Consider the following 14,442-nt stretch of genomic DNA (forward strand, 5'->3'; position numbering starts at 1 on the left):
GTGGTAATAAGTCACTTCTCTGTGTAAAGACAGTTTTGTAAGTGTTTCATTTTCTGCTGTGCTTATTTTTGGCTCTTTAATAACATGCATAGAAATCATCTATCCTTACAGCCGGCGTATTTTCCTTTCAGAGCTGGCTTTCCAAAGCAGTAGCTGCTGATTGCTGGCTTCCCAGATGGACTTCGTATAATCTGACACATGCCTCTTGGCATCTGTGGTCACAGCATGTCCTATTGCTGGCAGTAGGGTACACTGAAAAATAGCTGAGTGTTGGCACAAGAGAGTACTGCTGTATTTTTCGCACTGACTCTCCTCAGACAGTGCTGCAGGCTAATGGAAATGGAAAAAGGGACTTGCATTCACGGTACAATTATTTTTAATAGTGTCCTACACAACAGTGTGGGAGTGAAAAGTGAAACCAAGGCCAAATATCCCAGGCCATTTAGATATATAAAGGCACAAAAGTGGTGCTTAGTGAGATTTTCCTGTGTCCGCATCCACATGTACCCTGACATCACTGAAACTCTGGGCACACCTTCTGCCTTGAATTTTATTCATCTTGATGAAGGCAAGAATTGCAACTGCTTTAACTTGAGGCAAAATGTGACTCATTGTGAAATTCTAGCTAGAGGGGAATAGTCTCATTAATGTGCTAAAGGAGAGGGAAGGATAGCAGTTAGCTACATGGACGAGGGACTGGTGACACTGGCTGTACTTCAGCCCAGACACTTAAAGCTTCCAACTGCAGGAATTCCAGCATGACAGAGGTTGGGGGCACATATATGTCTTCAAAGCCAAACAGCTTTTCTTGTAATCCTCTCCTGCTTGCTATCATAAAATCCTTGCCCTACAAACAAAAGACTCCATTACAATGCCAAAAACAACTTCTGCTTATCTTTTATAATTAATAAGAGGATTGCTGCTATTGTTGACAACTTCAGCTTCTGGCAGCACTGAAAAGGTTAATTGATAGTAATTTCTTTTAACAGTGCTGTGCTCCAAAAGTGGGATGAGGGGCAAACCTTTCCCTTCTCCTGCTTTGAGGCTACAGATCTGTGCATCTGTTAGAGCTGTTGGCTGAACTGAATCCTGAAAAACAGAGATTTTGGAAGATGGAGAGCTGGACCAGTGCATGAGAAGCAAATCTAAACAGATTGAACTGCCCAATGTGACCCCGCTATTTGCCAGATACTGTACAGGGCATTAATGATGTTGAGCTGAAAATGCATCATTTAGCAAACTGTTGGCCTGAAAATAAAAAGCATGAAATATATGCTATTTTCAGCTTGAAGTGTCAATAATGTCACAGAAAAAAAGGGCTAGGCCGGCTTGTGTTCTTATAAGCTCTAAGGTAGATGAAGTGGAGTTGTGGGCATATGAAGGTACAAATGAGAAGAGAATGCATTTGACTGGCTGTGGGTTTTCTTAGACAGTTACTCATTTTTCATGCAGTAGGAAAAATAAACAGATGTTGAAGTAAATAGAAGAGATGTAAAGTGGAAAGTCTCAAAGGATGCTTAAAGCAATATTCAGACATGATATAGAGGGATTATTTAGCAAGCAAACCCACTGCCAAGTCTTAAATAAACCTCAGTAGGAGACCCTAGAAAACAACATGAATTTCCAAACAAATAACAACTCCAAAGGAGCCTTCTGTTTTCCAGTCCCCAGGGCAGATGCCAACAGCTTGTTGGTACTCCGTCCTCCTCCAGCTGAAGAGAACACAAGAATTTCTAGCTGGAATAATTCAGTCTTGTAACAAGGGGGCCGTTTTGCTCCAGATAGCAGCAACGTGCTCTTTCTCTGCCTTCATTTTGCTGCAATCAGCGCTGACAAATCTTGTTCTCATCTTCCAGGGTCACCTTATAGGGACAAAATCACCATTGCCATCCTCCAGCTCCAGGAGGAAGGGAAGCTCCACATGATGAAGGAAAAGTGGTGGCGAGGCAATGGCTGCCCTGAAGAGGACAGCAAAGAAGCCAGTGCTCTCGGGGTAGAGAATATTGGGGGCATCTTCATAGTGCTTGCTGCTGGGCTTGTTCTTTCAGTGTTCGTAGCCATTGGTGAATTTATTTATAAATCAAGGAAAAACAGTGATATTGAGCAGGTAAGTCATCCTTTTCCAGCTTGCTGATGTTTCTGGGAGGCTGAGATCTGTGGTGACTGCATTACGTCTCTTTGCTGGAGTGCAGATTTTGTATTGCTGAACTCTCACCATTTGTTTCTGGCACTACAGAGAAATAATTTCTTAATAAGAATAGGGAAGCAACTCATCCACAGTCCAATTAGTGCTGTTTAATATGACAATGCAGAACAAGAGCAATTAATTGCTCAAACTGTTTTAGCTTGATCTTTAAGATTTAAAGTATAAATTACCTTGGAAAGGAATAAAACAGAACCTTTTTTTTTTTTTTTTTTAATGGCATTAACATCAGCTCTTGAGTAACAACAGGAATGTACTTCCAAATCCCTAGTGTAATTTTTCTCTTGATCTAGAAAACATTTCTTTCACAGCCAGAGGTTTACACACTCTGTGCTGAAGCATGCACTTCAAAGCAGGGAAACCTGCTGAAAGGTGATGGATGCCACAGCAAAGTAAGATTATGGAGCCAAACAATTTTGAGATATATCTCCACTGAACTGTAATGAGTGATTTGAAAACAGTGAGAGGAAACAAAGAAAAATGTTACGTACAAATCACATCTTCAGTATAACAGAAGCTTGTGAAATAGAATCTATCTTTAAAATAGGGTGTAAACACCCACTTACTGAGACAAACACAGTGAAAGAAACAAGATACATACAGCCACTCAGAGTCTATTCATGAAGCTGTCTACCAACCCTCTTGATCTGACTACCTTCCCTGGTTCTGGTCTGCTGCTGGCAATGTCCTAGACCCTCGTTTGGCCCTGTTTGGATCAACTGCTAAAGATGTTCTTGTCCTGTTCACTTCAACAGGATGTTTCAACAGGGTCATGTTGCACTGCAGGCTTGGTAGACTGAGACAGTCATCGGTTTGTAACAACTAACTTCAGACATACACTTCTAAGTGAGTTGTTTAAGCTCAGTTTGCATTTAGATGGGAAAGGCAAGAGATTTTCAGTCAGCAGTTCATTCTCTCCCTCCAAGGTGTAGTCCTACAAAACTGATGACATAAATGACAGAAAAGGCGGTCAAGAAAAATAAGGGACGAGTGGAAAGAGGAGGAGAACATTCTGAATTCTACCTCAGAGATGTAGTTTATACTGTACTGATGCTAAGACATGAGAGGGTTTCACATCTAAGTCAAAGCAAGCAGCTACAGCTGAGGGCCTGGAGAGGACAGTGCCTCATTTTTAAACACCTTTTTTGGATTTTTGATGGAATGAACCACCCTGCAGTGATGTCGAGGCACTGATCTCTCTCTAGTGACAGCGAAGAGGACTTGGGGGAACAGCATGGAGCTGTATCAGGGGAGGGTCAGGTTGAGGATTAGGAAAGGGCTGTTCACTGAGAGAATGGCTGGGCACTGGAGCAGGCTCCCCAGGGCAGCAGTCATGGCTTCTGTTTTGGACAATCCTCCCAGACTAGGATTTGAATTTGGGGTGGTCTTGTATGGAGCCAGGAATTGGACTCAATGATCCTTGTGGGTCCTTTCAGGCTCAGGGTATTCTGTGGTTCTACGCCTGTATCTCCTTGCACTCACAAGTAGCTAAGTATACATGCCCACTGTTCAGACAGCTAGAAGGAAGCGATCTGAATCCTACCAGATATCTTCATTTTCCAAATGATTCTTGATGTTACTGTGGGTCCCTGGGACCTAATGCCACACTCATTGATTGGGCTTAATCTTTGCAGTGCCCTGCAGAAGAGGGCAGCTCATGACTGTGCAGACTACTCTGCATGCTCCTGATCAAGCCCTCACTGAAAGCAATGTATACAAACAAAGGATGTAACTCAGGCAGACAATTTTGCACGCCTTATTAATCAAGGTGTCCCTGTTTGGGAGTAAGTCAGAGAGAAAGGATGGATGCATTTTGCTCATATTGCAACTTCCTGGTTACTGTGTAAACTTCATAGAACAGTACTAGCACAAAATGAGTAAAGAATGTATGGAGATCAAAGACTCAGGAGGTTTTTATTCAAATAAGTTTTGGAGCACTATTGCAGATAAAACACATAGTATAAGCACTAAAGTGGTGCAGAATATTTTGAAACAATTCAGGAGCCTGGAAAGGCAGTGTACCCTTGAAATCATAATTAAAATAGACCTAAAGCATTAGATCATGAGAGATTGTTAAATTATTTAGCAATTTGTTGAATGAATAACATAATACTCAGGGATGAATATATAAAAATACAGTGTCTGTATGTAGTGAAACTGCTGCTGTCTCACAGTGATGTGTTGCTGATTGTACTAATGGAAATCTTTAAATAGGTTAATGTGACAACATAATATGTGAGGACTGTTGATTTTTTTTCTGTGAAAGTAATTTCAAAGAAAGAAAATTCTGGTGATTTCAGTGTTATTTTCTGGTTTCTCTCTTTTTGCTTTATTTTCACACTGGTGATATAAGAAGCTTAGACAGAAAATGCTGCACAGCATATATTATCACTAAGCTAATCCAAAGCATGATTTGCATACAATCTATGACTTTTCTGTTTCCATAAATAGAGTCTCTTTTGATTTAAATAGCTTTTGAATCTCATTCTCATGTTTGTTTTTAATTCTACTTCTCTCATTTATTCATTTTCTCAATTTTTTTTTTTTCTTGCATGCAAGGCCTTTTGTTTCTTTTACGGACTACAGTGTAAGCAAACCCATCCGTCCAACTCCACCTCTGGCACCACCTTATCTACGGAGTTAGACTGTGGCAAGTTAATCCGAGAGGAAAGAGGGATTCGAACACAACCCTCAATTCATACTGTGTAGTCAGGAAAGAAAAAAGGTGTGTCCAATGAAAGCATTAAACAGTTCACTTAATGACAAAGGTTGTACTCACCAGAACGCAGTTAATGTCTTCAAAGTGCCTTTTGCTTCAGCAGGAGATAAGCTTATCTAATGCAAATTGTCAAAGTCCTGGAAATTTGGGCAGTTTAAATGCATATCACAGAAAATAATTACACCTACAGCAAAGAGTGAGAGCAACAGACTATAGCAGATTTTAAGAAATACAGTAGTCACTATGTACAAGTGTCATCTTGTCATTTCATTGGGTAATTCACGTTTGTTTTTTTTTCAGGTAAGAAATATTGTTTACCTCCTTTTCATTTTCAACCAAACTTGAATAAACTCATGGCAATCTCGTTAGTAAAAGCATGAAGAAAAATTTCCCTTGGTCTCTGGTTAAGCATTCAGCAAGTGGGCCAGAGAGTTCTCTACAAACTCAGAAAATAACCTGCAGGCTCCATTAACTTTCTGAACTCCTATTATAAACAGCCAGAGATTTTTAGCTGGCATATATTATTTCCAGTGTCAATATTTAATGAATTTTAATTCATCCATTTAAAATTCATTAGACAACGCCTCCAAGTAACTATCATAGCACACGATCATATCTATCAGTTAAATTTTATGCCATGTAACCATTAACATTTAAGAACATAATCAGTGAAAGCACCCTGAGGCACTCCCAGTATATATGTACCTTTCATAGAATAACTCTGTTGACTTGGCTTGAGTAATTCATGATGTTCACTATTGTAAGGCTTTATAATATAGGAAAATCTTTTATGACATAAGTGGCAGTAAAAATCATATCGATTTATGTTGAAGTGTATAGCGTTTTCTTTTTTTTCTTTTTTTTCTTTTTTTTTTGCATATTGAAACAAAGAAAGAAGCTGTTGTAAAGGAAGCCAAGCCGTATTGGATGTTTTCTATACCCTGGGAGGAGAACAGTTTGGTTTCCTTCAGTCCTATGCTTGCCTGGGGACTGCCAGAGCGGGAGACAACAGGCTGTATCTGTTGTTGCCTCAGAAAAACATATGACAACAATTTGGAGTAGATAAACAAAATATATAGAAATGCCATCTCATAGGATATCATGAACCACTGCAAACAACCAAGTTTGCAAAACCTGATTACCTTTTATCTGAATGTCATTATATCCTGTCTTCAGTTTCACCAATTCATTTTCCATCCTTCACACCTACTTTATGTTTTCTTGCACAATGCAGTTCCTCCTCATCAAACAAGTTAATGATCTGTTTTATTGAGGGGCCATTTCTGGCCTGTCTTGCAATTAGAAAACTCGTTCAAGTGGATGCCTTCATGCTCAATCACCAAAATGCTCCAGCAAGCTCTGCTGTCCTCTTGAATTGTTTCTCTCGTATCTGGCTTCTGAATAGAATGTGTTTTACTTCTATTCATTTTACAACTTTTAATCAGCAATATTTATAGTGGCAGTGGGCTTCAGGGTGTTGCTTTTGGGTGTTCTTTTTTTTATGAAGACTTGTAGTGCTCATGGCTTGACTACAGCAGTTCTTCTCTACCAGTGTTCTTTCATATATGTGAGTGAGTGTTATGCCCTACTTCAAACACTGCAAGAAACTCTCTTGCTCAAACTGGAATTTTAACCTGTTTTAACAGTGCCTTGAAAGCTTAGGTGCTTCATAAAACGATCCTTCCTAGCAGTGAAGACCTGAATAAGATCTTCAATATCCCTGCTTTAAAAAAATAAACACTCTTGTCTGCAATTTCCCAGTTGAAGAAACTTAAACTAATTAAATCCAGCTTCTCTGAACTCTCAGAGTAGAAGGAAAATTACTAATGGGCTTATCTTCATCATTGCTCTGTGCAAGAAATCTGTCAGCCTCCAGCTTCTACTACATTCTTAATCACTGTCTAAATGAATGCAAAATCCAGAAAGTTTCTGTTACTTTTTGGGTAAACATTTTCACATCTGTCAAGGAAACAGTCACATTGTTAGTGATCATTTTGCCTGTCTAGGTGTCCCCAGAGGCAACCTTGCAGCCTTCAGCTTGCCAGTGGGAATTACAAAGCAGTTCTGCCTTTCCCTAACTATCTAACTGCAAAAAAATTATTTGAAAGTTTTTCTTTTTCATTAGCAGTTATGCCAGCAGTTGAGGAAGTGAAGAGCAGGCGTGCCAGCTGGGAACTAATAAATCTACCTTTCTAAACACAATATTTGCAAGGTTCACTGTGGGTCCAGAAAAAGCCAAGAGCTTTCAGGTTAATAGGGTGGTTTGAGTAAGGCACAGTCCATTGCATCTCCCATGAAGTGCACGGCACCTGGCAGGAGTCAAACACAGAATGTGACAGGCTTTAGGAGGAAATGTTAAAGCCTTAAAAAATTTTTGACCTATCAACGCTCTCCACTTTTAAACTGTTACAATTTGAACTTTGGCCATGAAAAAATACTCCGTTCACAAGTGATTGCAATTGCATTTTCCTCACTTGCAGCCTTGTAACTGCACCTGGGACCCAACAGTCAATGTCCCCTCTCACGTGTGTATCAGCACTGAGTTAACAGCTCTGCCTGTGATGGAAGAGTCACAACAGGCTGTCAGCTCTGGCAGTACCAGTAGAGCATAACCAGAGCTACTTCAGGAGAAAAATGGTTATAAACGTGCACTTGTGACATTTCATAGTATTTCTTTTTATTTTGCCTTTGTTGCATTTTAATCAGAGCTCCCAGAATATTCAGTGTCTGCAGAAAAAAAAAAGAAAAAGAAAAAGAAAAAAAAAAGGCATATTCTTTGACACATAGAAACCACTGGCTTCCGAAAGTAATGGGGTTATGCACAAACTGTCCATTGCCAGGTTGATTTGGCTGGGGTCGATGCTCCTACCTTTATTTAGTGCCATTTGCTGCCCTTATTACAGTCTGCCATCCAATGAAGCAAAAATACAGCATGGAGCATGGAGAAAGAATGAGACAGAAGAATGAAAGGAACAAAGGCAGTATGAGAGCAGCCTTTCAAGATCTAAAGAGGGCCTGTAAGAAAGAAGGGGACAGGCTCTTTAATAGGGTGTGTTGTGATATGACAAAGGGAAATGGTTTCAAACTAAAAGAGGGGAGATTTAGATCAGATATAAGGAAGAAATTTTTTACAATAAGGGTGGGGAGGCAGTGGAACAGGTTGCCCAGAGAGGTGCTGGATGCCCTGTTCCTGGAGATGTTCAAGGTCAGGCTGAACAGGGCTCTGAGCACCTGATGGAGCTGTAGGTGTTCCGGTTCGTGATGTAGATGACCTTTAAAATTCCCTTCCAACTGAAATGATTCTATAATTCTATGATTCTGTGAATATGATCACTGTTTCAGAGAGCTAGGATCAGGGTGGCTTAGCAACACACCTGCACCATACAGCTAGAATAAGCACACCAATCATGCTTTCTGCATCTGGATTGATATTTGCTCAAAGTACTGCCACAGCTTCATGTCTCTGTGTCATCTCTCTTGGATTAAAGCTTTGAAGAGTCACATTTTTAGCTCTTTGGGAACAAAGGAGTAGAAGAAAAAAAATCCCTACTCAGTGACGTTCTTGCAAAAAACATTTTTTTGCTAATTTATTGTGTCTATAAATACCTTCTCTTCTTCAAACATTAACTTGAGCCCCTCCATTGGCACACCATAACCCCACCTCCAAACCTGACTGTGGCTAGCTGTGCCTGCTGGGAGCAGCCCTGTTTGCATTTGATGTCTTCTGAGATCAGCAAGTAGTTCTACTGATTATTTTGTGTGTGTGCGTGTGTAAACAGGAAGCTGAAAAGCAGTTTATATAATTGAAAAACAGTTAAAATAATCCATGGGTTATTGTGACACTGTTTTGACAGTCACCGTTCAATAGACTCTGACAGTTTAAAATCCTTCATTTAGTGATCTCCTCATGCAATTAGCCAATAGTGACAGAACACTCAAACAGATTCTTAATGTGCTGCAACAGCAGCTCACTCACTGGGAGAAACTATTTTGGATATTTCTCCTTCACTGCACTAGGAAAAAACAAATCACTTTTCTTTCAGCAGAAGGCATATGTCAGTGTCCCAGCGATGAGTTTTTCACACTGAGGAAGGCACAGCAGGAGTAAAACCTTGTTTTCTGCACTTCTTCCTTCATGGCTGAGCTAGTCAGGTGTTCTCTTCAAATAAAATCTAGTCTAAATCTTTTGATTTTGTTAACTCCCAGTTGTCTGGCACAGCATACTGATTGTCCTTTTGTTCCTTTGCTGCTTGTTTGGTTGGTTTTCTTTTGCTTGTTTGATTATTTTTTTTTCAAGGGGTTAAAAAAACAATTGAAGAAATCTTGTCCTCAGGGGTAGGTAGCAACGCTTTGATAAAGTCTAACTACAGGTTTTTTTTTAAATTAGAAATTTCCAACTTACTTCATGTTATCCTTTAAATTCAGATTATAGAATTACTCTATAGCCTAGTACAATCTTTTGGATGCCAGTGTAAGGAAGGATTTGAGATCTTCCCGATTAAGCTTTTTCATCCTGCTGCAATGACCAAAGGGCAAATAGGAAGAATCTCAAAAAAAAAAAAAACCAAAAAAACCAGGAGCCCCAGATCCATTCTATTTGTAAAAGCTTTCCTTTAATTTTCACAGGCCATGTACTGCAGCATTTTGGGGCACTGTTTAGGAGAGAAGTTCAATAGCATAACTTTAAACTTATTATTCTGTTGTTAAATATGTTGCTGTCTCTAGTCTCCTCTCTTTTTTGTAGAGACCTCAAAAGTGGTCTTAATAACATGTCGAAAACAAACAAGCAAACAAGCAAAAACAACCCAGAAAATCTTATTAAAGAAACTCTTTTGGACTGGCTATCCAAATACGAAATTAAGAAAACAGTATCTTGCCCTTGTAAGTGGAAGTTTAATGTAATCATGCCCTTTCTAAAGGCAACCACAGACTTGGTGTTGTTCAGAGGGCTGTCTCAGGAGTTCCTAAAGATGGTGATTTTCAAGTCCTTAGGCATTCTGGTGAATTTTGAATTTGCTTCATGTTACTGTTCTCTACTGCTTGAAAAATTCAGGTCAATTCCAGTTTTCAAATGTTTGTTCAGTATCCTGATTGCATTCATGAGCTTTGAGATAAATAGGATGTTGAGCCAGTTTTCCTAGGACTCGAAAGAGTTCTGGTCATATCTGCTTTCTGACTTTCTGAATGATTAACCAGACCCAAAAGTTCAGAGTATCATCTCAGATGGCTCTTTTAGACAACCTTAAGCAATCCGTGAAGGCAGAGGTAGACAAAGACGTGTGTATTGCAGGCAGTATTTCAGATACAGAGATGATCATAAAATTGATCAGGGCTGTAATTGCATCTGTGACCATTGGAATATCCTTGAAAGATCAGTTCAATATCTCTTTAATTCATTACTTCAGGTTGAGAGTGGAACCAGTGGGGTGCTTTGCATGTCATGAAGTCAGATGCTGGAAAGCTCATATACATCATCGTCAGCAAATGTCTATGTGCAGGCGTAAATGACCTGCATGAGATTACTTTGCTGATATGAAATTAAAAGACATTGTGATGATTGTCTTGTCTGACTAACACAAATCAGTTTGGAAAATTTGATTATAGGCATATTAACAAGGCTAATATTAACAATTATTTTTTCTGTAGAAATCATCCCTGCATGAACATTGCAGAGATTGATGACTATTGTTAAGAGCACACACAGCATGCAAGTTGGTAAGAACAGGGGTAAACAATTAAGATCATTCCTACAAATGTTTAATATTTTCCTTTCCTTGTTTTCCATGGAGTTCCAGAATCACTTGGTAATCTAGATGTTGAAAGTTCAGTTAAAACTAAGACAGTAGAGAGAAGTTATCCATGCCAAGTTAGCTAGTTAGAATATATACTTTTATTAGTTTGGAAATAAGTGGTGCTATGCTTTAAAAAGTCTGAAGCAATATACAAATAATTATGTATTAAGATGATACCTGCTTCACCTGCTGCTTCCAGAGGGCATAGGGCCGCAGCAGATACCATTGACTCTAAACCCAGTAACATCAGAATTCCCATTTTACATTATCTAAAGGGTTATTTGAATGACAATTGCACAGTCCTGGTTATTACCAGACTTCAATTTGAAAAAAAAGGTAGTACAGTGTCCTGGACCATGACTGTTATACTTTGCATCTGGCATGAATTTATTATAATTTGATTTATGTATACTAAAGAATTTCAAATGAGCAAAAATTAAACATCTCAAAGATAAAACTTTAAATTCCAGATGTAGAGCTTTATGGGATCTTTGCCAGCAGTTCATCCCACAAATGGGTGTGCTGACACCTGCAAGATCATATACGTTCAACCAGAAACACATTAATATACTGATGTCTTGGGCTCACTTGCAAAATCAGGGTTACACACTGCACCCACAAAGTTCATATTGGACAGGAAGAAGCACAGCACGAGGAGTTCACTACTGAGGAAGCCCTTTGCTGCTTTAAATAAATGATCTAGCCTTTATCCAGGTTATCCTCACACTCTTTTGCCTCTGGAATACCTGGCTATTAGAAATGTTGGATTTTCTCTTCATTTTCTCCTCTTCCAAAATCATACTGTGTTATACTTTTTTTAACCCTGTGTAACTGAAATCACCATTGAGTTAGTGGCTAAGGACTGAACACTGCTCCTCTTGCAGTGGTATCGCTGGTAGAAGAGAATCTATATTTGATATAAAGAACTACGTCTGTGTGCTGTTGCTCTCATTTCTCAAAGTAAACCAATTATAATAACAATATACAGTATACAACAATATTACATATATATATAAACAATAACACAACCAGATGTGTCAAAACTGAGCAGTTCTGCAGTTCTAGAAAGGCTTTGGTAGGGGGATTTATTCAGCATGATTGGAGGTAAGGTGGTCAAAGCTTTGTTTCATGCTGCTACCATCACTTCATTTTATGCATCAATCTATATTTGCATGAAACGATCTTTTGCCTTGCTAGATACTTCCATTGAAAGCCTCTTTGTGTTTTTTTGTGTTACAAGTAATTATTTCAGCAGAAGATTGTAAAAGATTTTTCCACTTACTCAAAATGTCTTTGTTAATATTGGGATGGTGGAAAGAAAAAAGATTTCTGTTTGCTTTCTCAACTATTCAGCTACCTCATTCTTGTGGTAATTTCTCTCCTTTCTTTGACACAAAGCATTTGAAAAAGACTCTTTCCAAGGAAAGAAGAGGACTGAGGAGTATGCTGTGTTTTGGAATTGCCTATTAATTTAGTGAAGAGAACATAACTAAGCCACAAAGAAATCTTTGTTTTCTTTAGTATTCACAATTCTGTGGGGCTAAAGTACATGTGATTTTTAAAAAAAGAAGATCTTTTTTTCTTTTAAGGTCAGAAGGAAAGTTACCTGTTGAAAAAGGGTAAGTTTTATTATGTGAAGTCAACAGAACATCACAAATCTACCTATCTGTGTAGAATTTAAGAAATATTAATATCAGCTTTAGTTTAGCCAAAATTAAACTGATTTCAGTGGAACCCAAGTTAGGCAAAAAAAAAAAAAAAAGTGATTACAGACTTCATCTATTAGAAATTAGGGACTTGCTCAAAGCTGATAGAAGTCACCAGAGAAGCTTCCCGATCCTGCTTTTACGTGCTGAGATCCTTTTTTCGTAAGAGCCATGATTTGGTCAGAGGGTATGGCCAAACTCTGTCTTCAGTGAAAAGTGTCTAATGCAATTTCTGTGTCCCAACAGTGTCTTTCTTTCAATGCTATAATGGAGGAGCTTGGCATTTCACTCAAGCATCAGAAGAAGTTAAAGAAAAGGTCAAGAACTAAGGCAAAGTCTTCATTCACAAGTATCCTTACTTGCCACCAGAGAAGGACACTGAGGAAAGAAACCATAGCGTGAGCAGGAGAGGCTCCTGGAAAGAAATATCAGGAAGAAAAACAGAACAAAAACTTTGCTGCCTACAAGTTGATTGTGGTGGGATTTCTGAAATACAGACCTTTACCTTGTTCTTCAGAAATTCTCTGTGGTTTCTTTTTTTAATCTAGAAGTACAACAGTTTAAATGCTCACATAGACTGATGTACTGCTACTAATCATCTGGGAAGTGTCTCATTATTTCTTTTGAGATGGATTTGTATGCTCACCTGGTTTGCATCTCTCTTCCCCTCCCCATGCATTGCTGTATGTGCTTTCTAAATAAATAAATAAACAAGAGACAGGGATCTTTTTTCCAATACTCTGGAAGTGATATCTATTTTGTTTTTCTTTTGAAGAAAAGATTGCAGGCCTGCTAAGTACAGTTGTTTAGAAACTGGTGTCCAGATAACCAAAACAAGAATCTGTACAATTAACAAACAACGACTACAAAAATGTATAAAATACTGAGGCATCAAAGAACGAGTTATCCTTACTTTTCTCTGAAGGTTCTTATCTGTGACTACCTTGACTTTCCTTATCTTCTCTCTTTCTTATTTATTTTAAAATGAGATAATATAGTAATGCCATGGCTCCAAGTGCTAGATGTTCAAAAGGAAAATCTGAAAATTACAAATGCAATGATCAGTGAACAAGCAAAGACAACACTGACGTCATCACAGTGCCACATTCTCCAGCTCCTAATACCAATAAAATTATTCTCAAAATGAACATCAAAATGAAAATAACCTAGAAAATAGAGCAAAGAATATTCAATTTATAACAAGCCTTGACCAGAAAAATAACATCTGACAGAGATGTAGCCAATGCTCTAGATGGGGAACAGTACCTTGCTGTCCTACACATGTGGTTGGACATGGGTTCAAGGCAATCTCAGCACTATGACCTCTCCTAGACTTAATGCAAAACTGAAAAAAAGGAACCAGAGAACTAAGCTACCAACTGCTTTTCTGGACAGTGCATGGAGCTGCATCAGACTAAATCGTGTCAACAATATTTGCTTTAGACTTTGCTGATGTTCATTACAGCGTTCAGCAAAGTGTCAGGTTTTATTATCCTTCTTATATTCGCCCAGGGAACTTATTGCTTACCACTGATTACCTTTGCCTTATATCCATGTCCATTTTCTCTGCAAAGGAGACAGTACTTGTGGAAATGGTTGTGTGAAGAAATCTCTCCTCCATCATTTCCTCACAGCACCACTCTGTGCAGCCCCTGCTGACTGCCTGGGTCAATCTCAAAAAGAATGACATTACTTACAAAAGCCTTGCTTGAGAAGTGATATGTTTCTATATTATTATAGGCAAGAAGATACCTCAGTTCACTTAGCTTTTCCACGAGAATTGCATTTCCTAAAACGCATGACATTATCACTGATTTGCCCTACGCTTTCTATTAGTACTCCATGTCCTTCTCAAAACAGGATGCCCCAAACTAGATATGCTCTTCCATTTGAAGTTTCACCCACGTGGAGGTGGGCAAAAGAACTGCTTAACGTGTCTGAAAAGCAGTACCATTGCTTGTACACTTTGTGATGAGGTCTGCCTTGATGCGACTGGGTAAAGCAAGTGAGCCCTCAGTGTAC

The 14,442-nt window shown here is 38.8% G+C and overlaps 1 protein-coding gene across 2 annotated transcripts in view; it reads left to right on the top strand.

The window, feature by feature from the left end:
- Nucleotides 1–13,156, top strand: part of GRIK1 (glutamate ionotropic receptor kainate type subunit 1) — a 155,663-nt gene extending 142,507 nt beyond the window's left edge. Inside the window, exons 15-17 of one of the 2 annotated variants that reach the window (XM_042867763.1) lie at nt 1,857–2,107; nt 4,763–4,928; nt 12,667–12,750. In XM_042867763.1, the coding sequence (XP_042723697.1) occupies nt 1,857–2,107; nt 4,763–4,912 (401 nt within the window). In that variant the 3' untranslated portion in view covers nt 4,913–4,928; nt 12,667–12,750. Of the gene's footprint in view, nt 1–1,856; nt 2,108–4,762; nt 4,929–12,666 lie in introns of both variants that reach the window. The other variant, XM_042867762.1, reaches the window with a different exon arrangement.
- The last annotated feature ends 1,286 nt before the right edge of the window (nt 13,157–14,442 follow it).

This window comes from Lagopus leucura, unplaced genomic scaffold, assembly GCF_019238085.1.
Source record: "Lagopus leucura isolate 7727_CA_CO unplaced genomic scaffold, USGS_WTPT01 Super-Scaffold_100001, whole genome shotgun sequence".
Taxonomy (NCBI): domain Eukaryota; kingdom Metazoa; phylum Chordata; class Aves; order Galliformes; family Phasianidae; genus Lagopus; species Lagopus leucura.